The sequence below is a fragment of the Mytilus californianus genome, unplaced genomic scaffold (assembly GCF_021869535.1).
Source record: "Mytilus californianus isolate M0D057914Y unplaced genomic scaffold, xbMytCali1.0.p SCAF_5, whole genome shotgun sequence".
In the NCBI taxonomy this organism is placed as follows: Eukaryota; Metazoa; Mollusca; class Bivalvia; order Mytilida; family Mytilidae; genus Mytilus; species Mytilus californianus.
This window is the reverse complement of record NW_026262701.1, coordinates 57533674-57557179: the sequence shown is the minus strand read 5'-3', so window position 1 is coordinate 57557179 and position 23506 is coordinate 57533674. Positions and strand designations below refer to the sequence as shown.

Here is a 23506-nt window from a genome sequence, read left to right as displayed (position 1 = left end):
ATGAACCTGTCCCAAGTCAGGAGCCTGTAATTCAGTGGTTGTTGTTTGTTGCTGTATATTGTATTTGTTTTTCGTTTGTTACTTTATACATAAATCAGACCGTTAATTTTCTCGTTTGAATTGTTTTACATTTTTCATTACGGGGCCCTTAATAACTGACTGTTTAGTATAAGGTTTAGCTCATTGTTGATGGCCGTACGGGGACCTATAGTTGTTAACTTCGATATCATTTGGTCTCTTGTGGATATTTGTTTCATTGGCAATCATACCACATCTTTTTATTTTTATATAAAAAAATATATCGTGCGCACTTTGATCTAGATCATACATTTGCACTGAAATAGTTTTCAATCATTTCCCATAGAGCATGTAGAGGTCATTTCCGACTAAGACTTGTGTCATTTCGTTGCTACGCTTGGTGCCCATTTATTGACGAAGCTGCACCAGGAACGATCAGAGCAGACACTTTGGCAAACAGATAAGCAGCGCACGCCATCAATATTTCTATAAGCAAAATTAAAATCTGACAACATAATCGACATTTTCAACGTATTGAAAATAACAAGCCTCGCTATCATTTAAAATCATAAATTCATTAAGGTGATCTTTTTGTGAATCAGTATCATGTTCATGTGAGAGTAAAATATATCTTCAGTTATGAAAATACACAAATTTCTCAACACTCGAGTAACTACTTAAATTTGTAAATGATGTCAATTATATGCCAGATTCCTCATTGTTAGTGTTCTTGTCACTTGGTTCGTCTTCATCACTGTCAGTTAACGGTTCAATTTTCTGTGAAGTGTCAACTTCTGCATAAATAGTCCGGTTTTCAAGTCCACGAATAACAAATTTCGGGCCTATTGTAGATTTACTGAAGACAAGATCTGCATACTGAAGTCCATCTTTGTTCAAATTCTGAAAGTTGAAAATCATATTGTGTTTTAAATGCTGTGGTAAGAAATATACAGATGGGTCAGGTGTGCATGGCATTCCCATCTTATCGATATTGAAATTATTGAAATGGAATATTTAGAAAGCATCTGATCAAAAGTCAGGAAAAACCCATAGAAAAACTACATTAGGATAATATGCCTTCAATATGACCGTTAACGACAAAGAAGAAATATTTCAAAACGGAAGACGCCTACATTCACTCATCACAACATCAGTGTCTTGTTAGTATCTTGATCCAAGCATACACGAGCTAGTGCCTGGCACACGGTTAAAAGTACCTTATCTCGGGAATAAAAAATCGAAAATTTTATCATTTCCAACGAGTGTGTACATTTGCAATGTGAACATTGACTTAAGTATAACAAACTAAGGAAAGGTTTATACTATTAATAAAAACCTGTGCCACTCACATTGCCTATATATATATAAGGTCTATGAGTCAAACTCAACGATGGACTCTCTCCAACATTTTGGACTAGAACAGAATTCATGACAAAAACCTTTATTTTTGTTGATCATTTGTTTTTGTTTACAGTTTCTCTCTAATATCTTCATAGACATAAGAAGATGTGGTATGAGTGCCAATGAGACAACTCTCCATCCAAGTCACAATATGAAAAAGTAAACCATTATAGGTTAAAGTACGGCCGTCAACACGGATCCCTAGCTCACACCGAACAGCAAGCTTTGAAGGGCCCCAAAAATGACTAGTGTAAAACCATTCAAACAGGGAAACCAACGGTCTAATCTATATAAAACACGAGAAACGAGTGACACTTATGAACCACATCAACAACCGACAACCACTGAACAACAGGTTCCTGACTTCGGAAAAACAAAAGCAGAGGGTTTAAACGTTTTAACAGGCGCTAATCTCCACCTTAACCCGAAATTATAGTGTAACATCACAACATGAATTCAGTTTTAGCCCAAAACGCAAGAAAAAAGTTAAAAGACAAATTGAAGAGCATCGAGGGCAAAAAATTCCGAAAGTTTTGCCAAATACAGCTGAGATAAGCCTATTTTTTTTTGAACGATTCAAAAGATCCAGTCATTTGTAAAAGTGGGGTCCAAACCAGGATAAAAAAGGGTTCCAACCATATGTTCCCATTCAAAAGCATTGGTCGTCAAAAAAGGGGGTTCCCAACCCCCGGAACCCCCTGGATCTGCCACTGAGTAAATTTACAAATACATTGTACATATTGTATGACAATATCAATGTTAATTCATGTCAATAATGTCAACTTCCGGTCTTATACCTTCTTACTATCTTTGTTTTCAATTGGTTATAATATGAAATTAAAAGTACTTGAATTATTTTGTTAAAATGTATAAAAACAAAACCTGTTTTGATGATTCTTTACGACTTGCTTCTTGGACATCCTCATTTTTGTTAATATTTTTGTTATTTTTCTTTGCTTTTCCATTGTCTATTTTTGTTTTATTTTCCATGATACTGACTCCATCTTGGCCTTGTAAAGAAGATAAAAAGTACATGATTAATGATCTAATAGGTTTAAGATTTCAATACGCAGTTATTCATCAAATTGATGAAATCTGACACAATACGCGTGGCCTTATCTTCCACAGAATGAAGATACACTTGTAGATCCTATCACTTCAACGAGCAATTCGATTGTGATATACTTTTTTCACTTAGCACAAGTAATATTTTAAATTTAGAACGCTCGCAGTTACTGAAGGCAAGCTCAAAGTACCTGAGCTAATCATACGAAATCGTATTGTCCCACATTCCAATCAATAGACGACAACATTCGTTCACCTATAAGCGGAATAACCAAGGGCATTCGGTTAAGCAAAAGTAGTTACGCAGTGGAATTTTTCGGAATTAAAGAAGACTGAGACTTGATGAAGCATGATATATTTTCGACGACCTTAATGAATTTTGGCATATAATTCAAAGTATTTTCCAAAGCTGAACAATCACTCAATTAAATCAAAATATGCTTTTTACGAGTCTTAAGACATTTCACGGCAAATTTCTTTAACACTTGTGTTATGACTTAAGACGGGGGTTGTCATCGCGAATTCCCGAAAAAATACAATAAAGCGTTCTTTCCAGGATCCCGAAAAATAAATCTTCAATTCTTGAGTCCCAATAGGTTGGAATTCAATCTTCCCGAAAAAAACATTCCGACGTCCTTCCGCTCCTCCCGGAGAAATAAGCTTACTTACATGGAGATATCCGTATTTCAATGATACTTTTATGCACAACATGAGCTAATTTGAAGCATGAAATATGGAATAAACGATCTTCTCTTGTTTCATGTTATGTGTTATCCGCTGATGGTTTCTGAGTAGTCTAGTAATATCGAATAGACGTATACGCCGTATATATTTTTATTGGCCTTTTATTAGAAACTGCATGATTTCTTCGATTTGTCCTTGTTTGTTTCGAAGCCAGTTAATGGTTTAAGTGCATGCTCATCGTCAACTTTCTACATTGACATGTACTCCATGCATCCCATTATTTTCAACAAAAGGTACTAGTAATGCAAATATAAAATGAAGAACACATGACAAATTATCTCGTTAATTCCAGATACTTGTATAAACAGTTTATTAAGGCGTTAAATACTGGTTAAATCATCTATAGAAAGCAATGTAATTGTCCTTTACCTGTTTTCTTCTGAACGACATTGTAAAGTGCTGTTTCTTGAAATGCAGAGTTGTCGGTTCCATGTTTGTTTTGTCTTTTCTTATCATTAACTTCGTATCCAACTTTACTGGTTTCTTGAACTAAATCGCTCCCCGCAGATTCGTAAAGTATATTGTCTTTAAGACCTTCTACGTTTGTAAAAAAGAAATGTTAAAATATATATGATACGTAAACTCAATGATATCCCTTTTATAATTAAGTGCAAAGAAAGGTCTGAATCTATCATTTGAATCCGATATACGCGATAGCAGTTTCTGCGCTTCATACACCATGAGCTTCGGTCAACGCTTTTACACCCAAATATAATACAAAAAGAAGTATTCAATTTCTAAATAATAGAACACCGTGAATTTTTGTGTGCACACCAAATTGTTATTTCTATTTTCTGTGGACTGTTGCCTAAACACTTCTCAAATTTTGTCACAAAGGTCACGAACATTTCAAATTTGGCTCTTTTATGCTCATAGAGATCTAATTTCTATTGTTGCATAGAACTTTGCCTATGAACATACAAACATAGCCAAATATTATAAGAAAACGTCCTTGTTGTTAAGAATTCTTTAAACTCGGCAACACCGTATAGCGGTTCATTTTAATAATGTGTTCTAGTAACGAGCTACCAGTCACAAGTTCAACCAAAAAGGATATCACTTAAACTTATTATTTAATTCAATAAAGCAAATTAACATTAGTGGGGAAAAGTGTAAAATGCTTCTGAACTGGAATTGTGTTGTACTATGACGCTCCAAAGTCACCTACAGCACGCTCACTTGTGTTCATAGAAAATGATCAAATTTAAAACAAGGGATTGCATTTCTCACATCATTGAAAATATAAACTTTATTCAATTTTCTAAAATGCAAGAATATATATTTTTTTATTGAAATTTTAGCAGTATATTGAAAAAGCACTGTTTGTTTCCGCAAGACATATAATTTACTATGATCATGTTTAGCAGAAATGATGTTTCAGTTTGATGTCTTCGTCCTTATATAAGCTAGTGGATTATGTGTTGTTGTTTAAATGTACACAGTTATAAATTCATTACATAGTAAATCTTAAGTATTGTACTACCATTCATTTATTATGTCTTTATCAACTGCTTTGCGTATATTCAACTAACCACTAAATAATTTAATTGTATTCGAATACTCCAATTGCTCGATTATTACACTTAAGAGATACGTATCAATAAATTTAGTTCTCTCGTCCTTGATTCAAACCCTTGGCCTATTTGTCAATAGACAATATGAAAATATTTCATTGAATATAACGTTTAATCACACTTTTGATTTATGCATTGAATGAAAATAGTTATATGATAACATTTTTAGAAACAAAGATACATACCATCTGCATATTCGGGTTCATCAGCTAGGGCCATTCTTGAAAAAAAAAACAACACCAGAATATATCATTCGTTAAATCTACCAAACACAAAGAGAAAAAACAAACACGTAAACTCTCCTTTTTTTGTCAGAATATCGTCCTAATAAAATTGATACATGAGCATTTATTTTATGCAGTAATCCTTGATAAAATGGCGAAAGACATTGCAAGTAAGATACACATAGATGGGAGGTGTAAGAATGGATGAAACATGTCGAAACCTACATTGTATCTCACAAAATCACAAAGTGTTTATAACATTGTATAACAGTAACGCAAAATATATGTTCATCATATTTTTAACAAGACTTTATACATCATCTTTGAATTGCAATTTTTTCAAAAAAAGACTTGTTAAGGAATCCCCTGACTAACACAAGTACCCCATATATAAATTTGAAAGAATGAATAAGGACAAAAATAACATAAAGTACTATTTGTTTTCAGTTTTCTTTTGAAAATATAAAATACAACTCGAAACTGAATGATAATTGATTTGCCTCTTCTGAAGCTAAAAAAGCTCATTATCAAATTGCAATACAAATAGGTTTAATTAGACAGACAAATTCATTATTTTCTGCTAAGCTACTTTTCTGCAACCTTTAACGATAATTAATTCAAATAATCCAAAAAGTTAAATGATACCAGACTCATGTGTTGGATCATTGAGACACCGATTCATTAAATTTAGGTTGAAGCGATCCTATGATTTTTTCAAAAGAGTTTTTGCATATATTGTTTTAAATTTCAAACAACTATTTTATTAAAACATCCAATAAATGCTTCATAAGGGATATCGTTTTATTTTAAATTTGCAGATTAATTGGTTGTTGCTTGCTTAGAAGGGTCTGTTGAAGTAGGGTTGCAGGAATGAGACACTGATAAATGGAACCCTGAAAAGCAGCAAACCGAAAGCTGTTTTTTTAATCATGTTTTAAAGAACCATATATTATCAGAAATAGCTTTAATTGGACCTTCTTATGACACCAGAAGTGATTTTATGAATAAAGAATAAAATAATTTGTACGTTGCTATTTACTTAATACGTTTTATCATACTTTAAGACCATTTCTCTTTTTCTTTTTTGGTTATGGAATTGTCTGTTGATTATTTTTATGGTTTTTATAGCACCTCTGGTATATTCTACCTCTTATCACTGACACTTGTCTTGTCCTTTGATTTTCAAACGTCTCAGAAATATATAAAACATGTTTACAACTGCCATTAACTTACCAACCTAAATGTTAAATTTAATTGTCTGATTTAATTTCTAACTTATTCTGATTTGAAAACATATTGAATTAGAAAAGAACTTAACTTACCTTTCATTACGTTCAGATCTTTTTCCTAAAAAATCAAATGAGAGAGTAAATATAACATGAAATTACGTCATTATTGCTAAGGTATATGTGATAAATAAACTTATATCTAATGTAGTCGCCTTAACAATGGTGAACTCAATACCGTAACACTGCTTTATTTCCCCTTTTATTGAGAAGTAAGTGAAAGCATAGCATATCATACTCTTGTATGTATTCTTCTAGGAACCACTGACATTTGAATCCTTACCAAGAATTTGGAAGACAAGTTATCATATTGTATCTGCGTTTATAATACTTGAAAGATTTACATGTGACAAGTATTTTATTTTCTTCTGACTACTTGCTAATAAATGGATATCTGGAACGCCAGACATAAGATTCATCAGTGGCGTTCGAAGCAAAAGAGTTGTAAAGCCAAATCAAATATTACGAAGTTGAAGAGCATTTATCTAATTAACCGAAAATCCTGAAAGGTTGTACCAAATACGGCTACGACAATTGTACCTTAAAGATAGAATTCAAGTCATCTGTTTAATTACAATGTGAAGTATAAAATTGCCAGTGACACTACAAGAATTGTTAGTACCTTGAAATTTCTTGCGGCGCAAATATAGTACCACAACAACAAAACCAATGGAAAGAACTGCTGTAAATGTTCCGATGGATGCGCCCATATAAAGTCCAATATTTGATTCGTCCTCAATTGCTGAAAGTGAAAAAATGCGATTGTTTCAACATCCCTTAATATGAACATAGTACTGTAAATAATAACAATAACATTTTTGCAATGTGGTGAACATTGAATGCACTATCTGTAACAAGTCATCGCTCCTAAAGACTTCGAAATAAAGAGCTAAATAGTAATGCCTCTGAAACATGTATACATTCCAATTATTTTGCAATAAGTGACGACAGTTATAACCCAACAGTCATTTACTGGATGTCCCATCGGACCATATTTCCCCAATGAAATCAATGTATAATAGCTGAATTTGCAACGAATTACAAAAACCCAAACGTTTAATAAATTAGTAGTACTTAAAAAAAATGTTTTGCAGAAAACGGACCAATATGATTTATGAATATTTGCTTGGTAGAGGGTTGCTGCCTGCAACAAAATGCAACTTAACATCGGATTTTCACAATTAACCAATAAAATGGGTTTAATTTGTAGAGTAGAAATAGCTAACTCTTCCGAAGCATATGAGTTGACCGCTGGTTGTTTGATGGATTTTTGTACATCAATAATACCAAAACATCATTAATGTGTAAAACATTTAAGAAAAGTGACGGTTTTATAATCATAATATCGAATCCATCTAATATACGAAACAGTTTTACATATGTTTTATTTGAAATCATTAAATTGTCTTTTTGAAATTCACTCAGTGATAACTTTAACATGTCGAAATATTTAGTTATTTGAAAGAAAAAAAAAACTGCCTGGTGAGAATTATTAGTGAAATCTGTCAAACCTAATCTTTTTATACGGATAGTCAATATATATTTAAACAAACTTGTATAGAATAGAAAACCGTAAACTTTCATATATTACTCAAAACACTTCTTTCTGAATTTCTATATGTAAGAACGATGTTGCTTTTCTGCTTAGTAGCATAAAACGATACCTGTTTTAGTTGTATTACAATATGCTTTAATAAAATGTGAATCTCCAAAGGTGTTATATGCGATGAGTTTGAAGGAATACGATGTTGCAGGTAGTAAGCCAATAATTCTTTCCAAGTTGTTTTTTATATCCATCCGATGCTTTATAAACACAATTTGTCTATCTTGAACTGCATAAAATAGTTTGAATTGTTGTGTATCTCCACCATCAAATGAAGGTATCCATTTCAAATTTGCAGAATCGGGTGCGTCGCATGACGCACTGAAATTTGTAGGTATATCAGGCTGTCCTGTAATATAGAAAAATAATTTGATATGCATTGCTGTCAATTGAATTGAATGTAGTCTTAATTCATAGGCTCTGTTTTAACTGGATAGTCTACAATTTACATATATTGAATTAAAGAATGCGACATATCAAAACGAGGCAACACTTGAATATCCTGGTGATAAATTTCAACCTGAATTATTTTTTTGTCTTAGCAGACTTATCAGTTTATTGAAATGTAGACCTTTTTTTTATAGGTTTAAAGGTTTTTTTTCCAGATATCCACAGTTCTGTTCCAATATTGCTTGCAATTAAGTTAAAATTATTCAGTAATATAGACCTTTTAGTATGTAATGTTTTAACAGGCATATACAAGATTCTTAACACTGAAAAATACATTACGATCTTAGTTGTACATGAACAGTACCAATTTGATTGAATATTAAAAAATTTAATGAACGATGGAATTTGTTGTTTTTCTATATATCTGATTATTCCTTTGCATGCTGAAACTTTGCCTACTACTGGTCTTATCCACAATAACCTTTCGAAGTTCTTTTTCTGACACTTCCAAGAACACCACCCACTTCATATTGTTTCATTTATTACATCCTTACTTGAGTGTTGTCGACAGTCTCTCATGAACGAGTATTCTTTCACCCTATCGTCACTATGACAACTGCTTTTGACACCATTTGTACATAATACATTTAATATGTCAAAAATAGTCACCTAGTATAAAAGTTTATACTAAGATGTTAGCAAAATCTATAAGGCCAACATCCAAAAAAATCTCGAATCAGTGCGAATTAATATATGTATCCTTTCTTACTTCTACCAACTTTATTTTTGTTTTTGGTTAAGCGTGTCCTTTTTATACACCAATAAAATAACAAAAATACCGAATTTCAAGGAAAATTCAAAACGGAAAGTCCTTCATCAAATGATAAAATCAAAAGTTCAAACACATCAGACGAATAGAAAACAACTGTCATATTCCTGACTTGGAAATGGCATTTCCTTGTGTATAAATGGTGGATCAAACCTGTTTTTTAGCTAGCTAAACTTCTTTATTTGTATGCCTGTCGCATAGAATTTGAGGCTACCATCTGGTGTTTATAATTTTTTGATCTGTTCAGAAATAAGTCACAATATTGTTCAAGTTACACTACTAGAGCTGTTAAACTGCGAAGCTTTAAAACGTGCGAAAAATAGTCAAGGTGAAATGAATCAGCCCTGTTTGCCTATTGCTGTATTACTTACGTTGTGGCACCACCTCAAAGGGGTGCTTGAAATCATCTGGAATTCCATTTGTTACTTTCAGAACGTAACTACCGTACTGAGATGTCTTTATATCAGTAATATGAATTGATGATATATGTTGATTAATGCCAATTGTATCATTTGACCTCACTATTTCATTGGAACCATTTTTACTAAAAGTCCAAGATATATTTGGCTGTGGGTAAGAAAAAAATGTCACATTTATTTCCAAAATACTGTCATTGCCGACTGCAATTTTTGATGGTAGGTCAACGACTGGTCTAGGTGAACCTAAAACAATATTAAGATATCAAATTTTGTTTTAGAAAGAACTAAAATGTCGAAGTACAAACAGATACATTAAGCATTCATATTGCAATGGAATAGTAAGTGACGGAAAGAATTTTGTAAAATTTAAACTAGTCCGTAGTCGTATACTAAATTTCAAACAAAATTTCGTAAATAAACAGTTACTACTAATTCAATGTTGCATAGTACTTTTATCATTATAAGGCAATCAAAAGAGTTTAAATGGATCACTGAGAAAGAGAATAAAATTGTCAAAACTGTTGAGGTATATCTGACGGCGTTTAAATAAATTAATTATTTCGTCTGTTAGTTACTCTCTTTCTGTCTTCTGTCTTAATATGAATAAATTAAAAGCCTTATCACTACACAGTCATAAAAAACACATTACTTACACAATACAAACAGTTCTTTAGTTTGATTTGCCTTTCCTCCGGAATTCTCTGCTGCACATGTATAATTTCCAGTATCATTACACGAAGTAACCATCACGTAAACAATTGGATTTTCTGTACTTAGTTTCTTTTCTTCATTATAAATCAAGCTTCCATTAGGCTTAGGAACACCATCAATTTCACAGGTAAGTCGTGTTTCTACATTTTCAGGAATTTTAAAATTTCCACCGTTGATAGTAATGTCTTTGATTTCTGCACCATCTACGATTTAGAAAAATAAATAGATAAAGTAGTGTATTATTACATACATATATGATTATATAAATATGTAAACATTAACCTAGAATTGCGCGATGTATATAAAAACAAAACATATATATATATATAAATCAATTTAGACTGTTGTTGAAACACGCCGATTAAATAAAGATTCCACTTGAAATCCCCATATGCAAACATGTTGGCTTGTATTTTCACGACGAAACTAACATTTGAAATTTCCGTTTTAAAAGAGAGAATACATTCTGTTCAATGTCTTTAAATCACCAACCATTCTGTTTAGAATACCATACACACACACTATCAATATAAACATTCAAGGTTCGACAGGCGTACATAAAAAAAGGGACGAAAGATACCAGAGGGACAGTCAAACTCATAGATCGAAAACAAACTGAAAACGTCATGGCAAAAAATAAAAAGACAAACAGACAAATAATAGTACAGATGACACAACATAGAAAACCAAAAACTAAGCAACACGAACCCCACCAAAAACTGGGGGTGGTCTCATGTGCTCCGGAAGGGTAAGCAGATCCTGCTCCACATGTGGCACCCGTCGTGTTGCTCATGTTATTACAAATCCGGTAGATAGTCTAATTCGGTAAGTCACATTCGTGAAAAGGGAAGGGTATTGTAGTTACGACATAAGGAACATATCCGATATCATCTGTGAAACGGTTATTCCATAACGGTCAACCAACTCGTGATGGCGTCCGTAAAATTTACGAAGGGATGATTTCAACTTCACCATTTGGAACTCTTGATTTAATAGCTTCCTTGTGAGCAGCAATCCTCTATCAAGGAAATCATGATAGGAAACACAAGCCCGGGAATATCGTATCAATTAGGAGATATATACTCCGTATGCAGGTGCTGCTGGAATGTTGCTACATAGAAATGGAAAGTTCACAATTGGGAAGCTAAAATCAACTCTTTTGTCGTAAAGTTTTGTTTTCAACCCACCCCCATTGTCAATTTCTAGATGTAAGTCAAGATATGAGGCAAACTTAACTGTATCTGTAGTATCCTTTATCTCTAGTTCGATGGGATAGATTCGTACAACTTAGTCACCAAATTTTGTATTATTTAGTGAGAGAACATCTTCTATATAGCGGAACATAGAGTTAAAGGATATTGCTTACTTCTTATCTTTCTTCCTAAGAAGTTCCTGTATGAAGTCAGCCTTATTATAATAAAGAAACAAGTCGGCAAGAAGAGGGGCACAATTGGTTCCTTCTTGGAGTTCCGACAGTCTGTGTAAAAACACGTCCTCCAAACGTAACAAATATGTTGTCAATCAAGAAATCAAGCATCTTGATAATGTCAGTTTCAGAGAATTTTTTGTTTGAATCAGAGTGATTCTTTACAAAGTAGGATTTATCCCTCCCCAAGACAAGATACTTGTATCTACGTTCGCCATTCTTTTTAATTAAACAAAGTAATACCAACTCTTTCAATTTGTCTTTTAGTTTGGAATGGGGAATACTTGTGTGAAGTGTAGAAAAGTCAAATGTTTTAATACTATTGCAAGATGATAGAGTCTTAGATTGTATGTACTCTAGAAGATCTTTGGAATTTTTTAGTATCCACATCTGATTCACGCCACTTCTAGAATAGGCAGTTTCACAATAACTTTGGAGCCCGGCTTTGATTGCTGATAAAATAGATTTTAATAATTTAGAAAGAGATTTCGTGGAGCACTTGGAAGACCCAGCAATATATACCGTTGTTTGTAAGGACACTTATGTAGTTATGTGTTTATGTACCAAGTCAGGAATATGACAGTTGTTATCCATTCGTTTGATGTGTTTGAGCGTTTGATTTTGCAATTTGATTAGGATTTATATCTAGAAATTGACTATGAGGGTCGGTTGAAAACAAAACTTTACGACAAAAGAGATGATTTCAGCTTCGCAACTGTTACCTTTGCATTTTTAAACCAAGAGTTCCAAATGGTGAAGTTGAAATCATCACTTCGTAAATTTTATGGACGCCATCACGATTTGGTTGACCGTTATGGAATATCCGTTTTACAGATGATATCGGATATGTTCCTTATGTCGTAACTACAATCCCGTTCTTTTTTCACGAATGTGACTTACCGAATTAGACTATTTACCGGCTTTGTATTAACATGAGCAACACGACGGGTGCCACATTTGGAGCAGGATGTTTACCCTTCCAGAGGACCTGAGATCACCCCAGTTTTTGGTGGGGTTCGTGTTGCTGTTGTTCCCCTATCTGTGACATTTTTACCTATTGTGTCTGTTTGTTTTGTTCACACATCGTTGTCAATATAATGGAATTTGATGCGACTGTCATACAAGTGAGAGGTTTAGCTAGCTTTATAACCAGGTTTAATCCACCATTTTCTACATAAGAAAATGCCTGTACCAAGTCAGGAATATGACAGTTGTTATCCATTCTTTCGATGTGTTTGAGCTTTTGATTTTGCCATTTGATTGGGGACTTTCCTTTTTGAATTTTCCTCGGAGTTCATTATTTTTGTGATTTTACTTTTTTCTCTAAACTTCTTCCATCCGTCACTTCAATCGAAAAGTGGCACTTTCGACCTAGTCTGAAATGAAACCTTTGAAAAGATACGTCGATGTGTTGTGTAGGTTAAACACCATGTTCTTGGCTTGTTAAAGAACATTACAACAGTTTATGATCCGTAGCTTGCTGTTACGTGCAAACGTTATGCTGCTTTCCAACATGTTCTTTTTTTCAAATGCCTGTCCAAGTTACTATTCCGCTAGACTTATTTTGGACGACCTTCTATGTGTATGCATTTCTGATTTATTTTCATATATGTATTAAATACATACAGTTGGATGGTAAGATAGTACCAATCAACCTATAATCCTAGGTTGAATAATAGTTTTACTGAGAACTAAAGATTGAGTAACACGAACCTCGCCAGAAAAATGTAAATCATAATTGCAATTCAGTTGTGAATTTAAACAATACTTCTATCATGTTGACGGGTTGCAAATACATGTAATTAAATCTCAATCAGCAACATATCTCAAATTCAATAAAATGACGAAATAAGATCATATAATGTGAAACAGTATTGATATTTTACTTACACCGACGTTAATCTACTTGAAGGAATGCATATGTACTTACATGTAACAATAAAAGAAACATCAGTAGATATCATGCTGCTAACACGATTACTAATATTGCATCTATATGACCCAGTTTGGTTCCTATTGATGGCAGGAAAACTTAAGTTATCGTAGGAAACAAATTCGCCGGTATGTATGGTCCATGTTCCCACACAATGTGGTTGACAGGTTGCAGTGCATGAAATACTAGGTTGTAAAGATTCGTTTTCCTTTATTGTATATTTCGTTTTGTTTGGAGAGAGTACAACTGAAGATGGTCCGACTGAATAAAATTTAAAAAATATGATTAAATCTGTCCAATTAAAGGAGCGTTGATAAGGCCAATGATGTTGCTGTAAGAAATATTCTATAAAGTACAGCAATCGAGATTAAGTGTAGGATGCTTTAAATGTTATCAGAAGGTTAATATCTTTGAGCTTGCTTTCAGTAACATTCTTAAATACGGTATGGTATGTGATTGGTTTTCAGCACTGTGTTACCAAGTGTATCGGGGACTCAGTAGCTGAACGGTCTAAGTTAATTGTATACTGCATCACTTGTTCTTCAACACCGAGGTTGTGAGTTCGAACACCGAACTTGGCAGGTGCGTTCGACCTCAATCTTAATTTACAAGGATTGTCAGTTTTCTTGCCGATGGTCGTTGGGTTTCTCAAGGCACTCCAGCTTCCTCCATCGAAATACAATGACCGCCACGACATAGCCAATACAAGGGGTGTCAAACACCAACAATCAATCATCAATTAACCATTTTCCGGTAATGGGTGTTATTGTATTTCCTTTATGTGCTATTTATTAATTTTCTGATCGAGATTGAGAGTGAAGCGGGGAGTGAAGAGGGTTGAAATCTAAACAAAAATGGTTTAACACGCAACATTTAGACGTGCCTGTCCTAAGTAAGGAACATCGTCTATAGAAAATTTATTCGACGGAAAACCTTCTAGCTTTATCGATTTCATTTTCTATTTTTTTAATGACATTCCAACTCTTTCGTTATGCCCATGTGTGTAGTGATGTCATAGATTTTAACGAACGTAATCAATGCATCACTGGTAAATTATTAAGTCAGGGATTTCGTTACCATAAATTACTCAAAACTAAATTCTTTCATAGATACAAAGATTTGGTCAGTAAAATTGGCTGTACCTGTAGAACACTTGTTAAAAACGGTATTGTACTAGAAGTGCAGAAATCACTTTGTGATCCGAGTAAATACATTGAACCTTTAAACAAAATTATTGGTAAAGGTTATCTTATCAATGTTGTAATTAGATCTTTGAATATTGTTTTCAATGGCACAAATATCGATTTTGTCATCAACAAATTAAAACATAACTAAATTTATATTCTTTTCAAATGTTGTTTTTTGGGATGTTTAAATACACATCCATGTTCATTTTCTATATAGAAATTACTTTATTTATAAATATAACATGCATACATATTTATTAAAAGGTTAAATCCTTACTATCCTACTGCCTGTCGATACTTGTATTTTGGCATTGCACAAGTCATGTCTTCTTTGACTGTCCATGACGTTAAACACTAAATCCCTGGGATGTGTTTTAATTGATTTTAGTCTCTGATGCATAATTTTTATTATTAATTGTTTTTGGCTTTTAACTAGCTTTCAGTAACTGCGAGTACTCTGAAATCGTACTTTCGTGCTAATTTGACCTGTTGATACAATTTCTAATGCATTTTTGATATTTATGTTTTCTTATTTTGTGTTATATCTCATCTCACCATTTTTTAACATATACCACCTTTGATAAGTATTAAGTATGACGAGAAATTTTCACTTCTGTTCTCGTACTATAAACAACAAATTTATTTATTTTGTAAAAAAATATTTCCGTTCCCCATGTACTCCTTACAACTGAATTATTTTTATTTACCTGTGTACCTTATTTTATTTAACGGAATTTTGTCCAAGGTTGTAGTTGTCTTTCTGATTTTGTTTTGCATCTCACTCCCACTTTTTTTTTTATTAATTTTGTATTTACATTGTGTCATAGATCAAATTTATTCGTTCAGTGTATGTTTACATGTTTTTGTTAATATGTCTTTTGATTGAATTAAGCCATTTCAATTGATATTTTATAGTGTGTCTTTCTATGTTGTGATGTTACAATATTATTTCAGGCTAGGGTTAAGGTTGGCGCCTGTTAAAACGTTTAAACCCACTGCGTTTGTTTGCACCTGTCCTAAGTCAGGAAACTGTTGTTCAGTGGTTGTCGTTTGTTAATGTGGTTCCTAATTGTTTCTCGTTTCTCCTTTTTTATATAGATTAGACCGTTGGTTTTCCTGTTTGATTGGTTTTACACTTGTCATTTTAGGGGCCTTTATAGCTTGCTGTTCGGTGTAAGCCAAGGCTTCGTGTTAAAGGCCGTACTTTGCCCTATAATGGTTTACTTTTTACAAATTGTGACTTGGATGGAGAGTTGTCTCATTAGCACTCATACCCCATCTTCTTATATCTAATTACCTGTTTATGACACTTTAAATAGTGCAATTTGTAGATATAACTTACTGACAAACCTCGTCTTTTTTTGGGAAGATACTTAATACTCATAGTTCATAGATATTTTGTTTTGTTTTCCTACTGGTTCCTTTAAAGATGTTTCATAGCATGGAGGCACAACTAAGCAATTTTATCAGTATCAGTAGGATAGCAGTCAAAATAAATTCTCAGGAAGATTAATTATAAATGGATGGATAATTGAGTATTTTAGTGTTACTGTTTCTTAGAAATTGGAGTCACATCAAAGTTGAAATATGACGCACAATCCTATGTGTTGACTTTTACAAATACAAATTGCATGTGTACTGTCCATTACATTGTATGTTTTTTTTTTATATTAAACTTCATAGAAAAAGTGGCACAGTTTTAGATGTAAAGGAAGTTCTTGGAAAATGCCTTGCATATTTTACATAACTGTAACATTACCTTGATCACATAGAATATTGCTTTATGAGTAGTTCGCCAGATAATTTATCGGTCTTTTTTCATTTTTGTTAAACATTGATAGGTACTGAGGAAATATTAAAAAAGTCACTCCACAATGGTAGGTTAAAAAAAATAGCTACTTCTTTTACAGACATACATCATCACTTACTTTTTTGGTATAAGGTATTAAAATGAAGGTAGTACTGGTTTCTGGTGGAAACATTCCTTTTATTAATTTCAGGAGGTATAGCGTTGGTGTTGGCATTCTGGTTGGGCTGGAGGGCAGCCCAGAAACCCTACTGCTGGGTTAAAACTTTTAATTAACAAAACCATTAAATATATTACTTATACTCACAATTTACTATTATTTTTACGTCAGTTGACAATATACTGCTGACAGCATTAGTTGCATTGCATTTATATATCCCGTCTTGACTTCTTTTGATGTTCTGTAAGCTTAACTCGTTAGACGAGAAAATTTGTCCCTTTGGTCCTATCCAATTCCTTATACATATTGGCTTACATTCCGCAGAGCAGTTTATATTAGGAACATGTTCTCCTTCATTTAAGGTGTATTCTGTGGTATTTGGAGAAAGTGTTACTTTTTCTGGTCCATCTGAAATTATTGTTTATTGTATCATCATAGACAAAAAAAAACCGTTTAAATACATGTATTTTGTTATACTGACTTCAGCAAAGGAGGCTTTATCTTTAGATGATTAATTTTTGTTCATTTCTTCGTTGAAAACTGTTACTTTTTATTGAATAAGCTATCTTCAAAATATTTGTATCTATGCTTTGTCAGAATATACTTAAAAGACATATTAGGTGGCAAATGTATAACCATGGTTATAATCAGGTTTCTAAAACGAGAAACATAAAAATATAAAACAGGCTTTCTGATTGACAAAAACTTACGAATCAAGTTTGAACCCTAACGCTTCGCACCACGCTCATCACGATGCATAACTATAAGTTTCATACGATATACACGCCATCTTCAAATAATCACACAACACAAATAAGTTCTGATTGGTATCCTGGTGATATTGCTTAAATTCTATTGATTCGGATGGATTATAAAATTGAGAATGCCTGGTTGAAAGGAGAAGAAGAAATTATACACGAAAATGTTAACATTATGGGTATTCGAAACCCGATCTATAAATTATATTGGTATGCTATATATGATCGTGGGGTTATAAACAATGTTAGATAGGCACACCATGAGAAAGGGATCTCTTCCTATATAAAGGTAAGCACAGACGTGCCGCTAGTATGGGTAACTTTTTTCTTCAAATGTTAAATATTTCAATTGGGTGCAATATCACGGAGATAATATAACAATGGGTTTATATTTATTAGTCATAAATATCATTATCGTCGATTGAGTTGTCTATATCAATTTGTACTTCAGTTTTGAATTCTTGTGACTTATTATCAATGATAACTTAATGAATACATACAAAGAACACTGATGGTTACATCAGCGGATACCATATTGCTCACGACATTACTAGCATTACATTGATATGTCCCCGCTTGGTTCTTCTGGATCTCCTTCAAACTTAAAATGTTATTTGAATCCACTTGCCCATTTGGTCTTATCCACATTAAATTACAATCTGGTTGACAGTCTGCTGTACACGTGATATCCGGGACGTGACTATCTTCATTTAACGTGTAAGATGTTTCATTTGGAGACAGAACCACTTGGTTAGGTCCATCTATAAAAATTGAAATGTTTCAGAAAAAAACAAAACACATACTCATAGTTTTTTTCTTATTGATGTGGAGAAGTTATTATTATTTTATCTTAGGTATTGCAGATAACTTAAACTAATTTAATGTGTTTTACTGGCATCTTTTAGTCTACAGTACAAGGTTTAATTCAGTAAAATAGTATAAACCTGGCTATTATCTATGGTAAAAAATGTAGAGAAGGTACAACACACACTTTTTATATTTCCAGGGGCTTACGAGGGATCGATTTTTGATGAGTGCTCTAAACATGTTTTTAGTTTCATGAATATGTGCTCAAGATAAGAACCGTGCTTTTTTAAAAAAATGTAAAGAGTTTGTATTTATTACAAATGTTATGTGGACTGAATAAGAGAAATGCTATACTCTTCATTTGTACAATCCACTATTATTATTGTTTTGCTTTACTTGATTGTCCATTATTTTTTCAACGGAAATTGATAATACAATGCATCTCTTCTAGTAAGCAATGTAATAGGCACAGTTATTTTTATTTCTTTTACCTTAAGAAAAAAAAAAACGTGCTTAACTTTGTGTTTTTAAGTTTTAAGTTTATGTACAGCAATCAGCAAATACTTTGTGACAAGCTCAAATGGTTTTTCTTTGATTTGTGTGAATTCTAAACTCCACACCTGGTGCATTTAGACAATTATGGGATGCAAAATAGTAAATTCAAGACTGTACGAGTTTCTATAATTAATAACACAAACTGCAACGAGTACTTTTTTCATGTAGATCAGCATATACAGTTGTAATAGAACGAATGTAGATGCATGTAGCGAACACTATTAAACCTCACTTTTAGGGAATACAAAAAGTATAGAAAAAAGAAAAACATACATATACCAGATCTGGGTAATTCTAATACGGTAAAAACACAAAAGAATTGAAAATATTACACATACCACAACAAATTTCAACTGAAACCTATGATTTTCAAACACCAAACACCTTTAATCATTCAACAAAACAATAATCTGGCATACACTGCTCGCTTTCTGCAATTTTTGTAGATTCAGTTTGAAAAAGATGAAAATTTCGCATTTTCATATTTTCCAGCCATTCTCAAATGTGGCAATTTGTATCCTTAAGAAATAAAAAAAAGTATATCTTGACTTAAAACGATTCAGTTTTCGTGCACGCAATAATGTATTTGGAATCTTATGAACTCCAGAGATTTATTATTTTCTTTTACAAAATATTATGGCAATGGGAAATATTATTCCTACTCCTTGAAGATTTTACAAAAAACATACAAATTTGACAAATGAAGAGTTAAAATCAGATATCAAGACACTGCTTTGGTTTAAATTAACTGCATCCGTATTAAACACGTATATCATTTCTACTCGTGATTGATGAACGCTATTTTCGTAGACACAAATTTAGAACAAAAACACGTTTTTTTTATTTATCAGATGATTTCAATTTTTGTCATTTTCCCCTCCCTGAAATAAAAATGTTCATGTAAACTCAAAAGCTGTTGACTTGTTTTCAGTTAGTGGAAAAAAGTATTTGACATGCTCTGAACCCTAGAGATCCAACAATGTATAAGTTTTCCTAATACCTGATTAAAAACCCACAACTGATCAACAATTTTACACTAATTTCGTTTACTGCTTTCAAATTATTGTTCTTTGCAATTTATATAGTTCGAAGCAATTTCTGAAGCTAATGACTTTAAAAAATGGACAAGTTTATGAAACCGAAAAGGTCCAGTTTTAGTTAGCATTTGAATAAAATGACGTTTGGCAATATGTAAGGCTTTGGATATAAGTATTTTATATAAATGCATGCAAGATAATTGACCAAATGATTGTTTAATTGTGTAAATTGAAGCTTTGTATTATATTTTTGCTCAAAATTTCGCGGGTAGGGGTGCTTTGTTTGCTTTTCAATTTCAGTTTGTAAGAGAAAACAATTAATATGCAAGACGTAAAACATTGTAAGATTTATAAAAGCCCAAAGCTGATGAGTAATAACACATTTTGTTTTATTCAGGATGGATATTGATGACATTTCTGAATCAATCAGAAAAGTCTGCATATCCAAAATTATCCATTTTTTAAAAATGTCTGAATACAAAAATATCTTTGAACGATCTAGGTTGCATGAAACATATGTACTTAGTATATATATATTTCTTTTTGAACCAATTCATTGTTTCCTTGGGTGTATTAAGCCGTTATTCGATAGATTTTATTCTTGGTTGTTCAAATTTAGCATGAGGAAGGGGTAATATTTTCCATTTCTTATAAGATTTCATATAATCAGATAAGAGCTGTTCGAGTTCATAAAATTGTTTTTTCCTTTATCTGGCAAGGCATATAGTTCTAGATATAACATACATATTATAAAATAAAAAAGGATAAAGTTGACAGAATTTAGTGAAATCTGAAAATCCCCAAATTTTCCCTTTTCTTCTAATCTTATCTAAACAAATTATATTTTTGTAATCAAATTGTAATATATCTGATATTGATATATCTGTTTTACAAATTTACTACCAATGTTTGCCAAATTATACTTCGGCTCAAGTATTTAATTTGTTTATTTATAAATATTCACAGTTTCAAGTTGAAATTTTTGGGAAGTAATAATGGTAGCATTCATCCAATTCAAACTACCAATGTCTTGTGTTTATCTTAAAGCTTAAACATTCTTTTTTATTAATTGAGATCAACCTAACTTTAACAAAAGCAGAAAGGTCATAAAATGTGAAAAGAAGGTACAATTATGACAAATCTGAAAATCATGCCTGAAAAATACCACCAAATATTTCCACTTTCATAATGTTTATTATAAAATATCAAATAATCAATTGTTTATTATATATTTGTTGAAAGTAATTAAAAGGAACTTCTTTGGGGCACTTTTGCCAATTTTTATTGGGTAGTGTTATACATTTCAATAATGAGAAGACTTAAGAAAATCCTGATAACATCTAAAACGCGTATATCCTAGGCTTTCATTTGACACCATACTAGAATATGGACTGAACTCTTGCAGAATGGTAGACTTCATGAAGTGTATGGTGTTGTATTCCCTTAGTCAGTCATCTTTAATTTGGTGGCCAATTGGATTTTTTTTAAAAACTCACGTCATAATTAATAACAAAACAATTTACGAAATACTACAGGCTCCTGATTTGGGACAGGCACGTGTAGAATGTGGCGGGGTTAAACATGTTTGAAGGCGCCAAACCATCCCCTAACCTAGAACAGTGTCATATGAACTATCGAATGAATAGATATATGCTCTCTTTCTCGATTTTATATACAACATGGCCTCTTTCTGTTGATTTATTTTTGTTTGTTCGGGAAAATACTTTTATATTTTATTTCAAAATTCTATCTCATAGATTTCTTTATATTCACAAAAATGTGTTTTTTTTTCATGAACAATCTAAGCAAATCTGGGCATTTTTGCACCACTTGTAGCTTGAAAAATTGCAAGGTGACCCATACTTTATAATATATATTTGAAAAACAAACCTAGTAAAATCTTCATTTTGGCAAATTATAAGAAAATTCTATTTGAGGAAATATGTAACGATGATCCACCTTAAACAGCTAAAAAGACTAATTATTTAGAAATTGTATTGTTTTATTACTAGTATTTCATGTGTTAAAAAACAATTAATGTGAGAAAGAATGATGCTATGGACCTCTAGTATCCAGTCATACATACAATTTAAAACTGTATTTTGTGACATAATATGTATGAACAATAAAACCTTTCGATATGTCATCCGCCGGGCAACTTAACGATAAAGATCTCAGTGATGAATTCGCTACATACAAATGCAGATGATTATATTTGGACTAGTGCGGGTGTACTCACATAGCCGATTTGACATATAACCATACAAAGAAGAATTACACAAACTATATAGATAGACTTGTTATATTGATTAATTATTACACAATAATCGAAGGATATTACAAATTCTTGTCGTTAATATGCAATTTCGTTGTAGGTCAACAAAACAACGTCATCCCACAGTCTCATTGAAATGTATCTACCCCGCTATCAGTTTCATTCATATTAATACACAATTTCAAAATACCATAACATTCTCTAATAGTTAAATGAACTTACAGTTGATAATGAGAACAATATGTCCTTTTGATGAACCCATTGTATTCGTAGCTTCACATTGATATGTACCATTCTCTATCCGTGCTGCATTATTGATGAGCAACTCACTGGAGTTTATGATATAAGCAGGTCCAACCCATCGGAAAGTGCACGGAGGACCACAAGAAGCATTACATATTAACGGACCGAAACTGCCGCCTTCATTTATACTGTAGATCATATCATTAAGATGAACATTTGATGGAATAGCTATAAAAATATAGTGTGAACCATATGAATTTAATTTTATTACGAACGTATTAACAAATGAGATGGCAAACTCTTTCTTATAAATGTGAGTTGTAAATTCTATGGCATTCGGTCTCTGGTGGAGAGTTGTTTTTATTGGCAATTATACCACATCTTATTTTTATATGATAATGAAACAGTAATGTATGATGTACTGATTCATGAAAAATCTATTGACTTACACAACAAAATCCCAATCGATTGAATTCCTCTGATCATCAGTTATTTTTCAGAATAGACAGACGGACATTCAAACTCATAAGTCCAAAATAAACTAACAACGCCTTGGCTAAAAAAGAAAAAAAGACCAACAGACAAACAATAGTACACAAAACACAACATAGAAAACTAAAGACTGAGCAACAAGAACCCCACCAAAAAGTGTGGGTGGTCGCTGGTGTTCCGGAAGGGTAAGCAGATCCCGCTTCACATGTGGCACCCGTCGTGTGGCTCATGTTAGTACACACATTCTTTTGAAAGTATCAATAACTTCATCATAGATACTGGGCTTAAACTATTGTACGCCAGAAGCACGTTTCGTCTACAAAAGAACTTTTAAAGACACTTGAATAAAACACGTTTAAAAGACCACATGAAGCACGAAGTTGAAGAACATTGAGGACCACAATTTTAAATCAATCGATACAAAATGATAAGGCTCATCTACACTCCGTATGACATCGTAATTTTACACTCACATGTGCTTTTAGAAGAACAGTTGTGGTTTCAGTATTGGATTTACCTATTTCAAAGTTTATAAATAATATGTTAGCTATTTCGCTTTAAA

At 32.4% G+C, this 23506-nt stretch overlaps 1 protein-coding gene across 1 annotated transcript; it reads right to left on the bottom strand.

Moving 5' to 3' along the window:
• Positions 1-717: 717 nt before the first annotated feature.
• On the bottom strand, positions 718-22471 carry LOC127702049 (nephrin-like). The gene is made up of 6 exons (XM_052206050.1): positions 22432-22471; positions 18036-18296; positions 17093-17185; positions 13750-13884; positions 8128-8264; positions 718-918 (listed from the first exon to the last, which is right to left on the bottom strand). Exons 1-6 carry the CDS (start codon positions 22469-22471, stop codon positions 718-720), a joined length of 867 nt encoding a protein of 288 aa, XP_052062010.1.
• Positions 22472-23506: the final 1035 nt, after the last annotated feature.

What these genes read in the sequence shown, in the direction of transcription:
- LOC127702049 (XM_052206050.1), bottom strand. Translation starts at nt 22,471, where the DNA reads ATGGGTTCATCAAAAGGACATATTGTTCTCATTATCAACT. An exon ending in TATTGTTCTCATTATCAACT is followed by an intron (nt 18,297 to 22,431) that starts GTAAGTTCATTT and finishes CAATTTTTATAG; the next exon opens with ATGGACCTAACCAAGTGGTT. An exon ending in AACATGGACCATACATACCG is followed by an intron (nt 8,265 to 13,749) that starts GCGAATTTGTTT and finishes TCTATATTACAG; the next exon opens with GACAGCCTGATATACCTACA.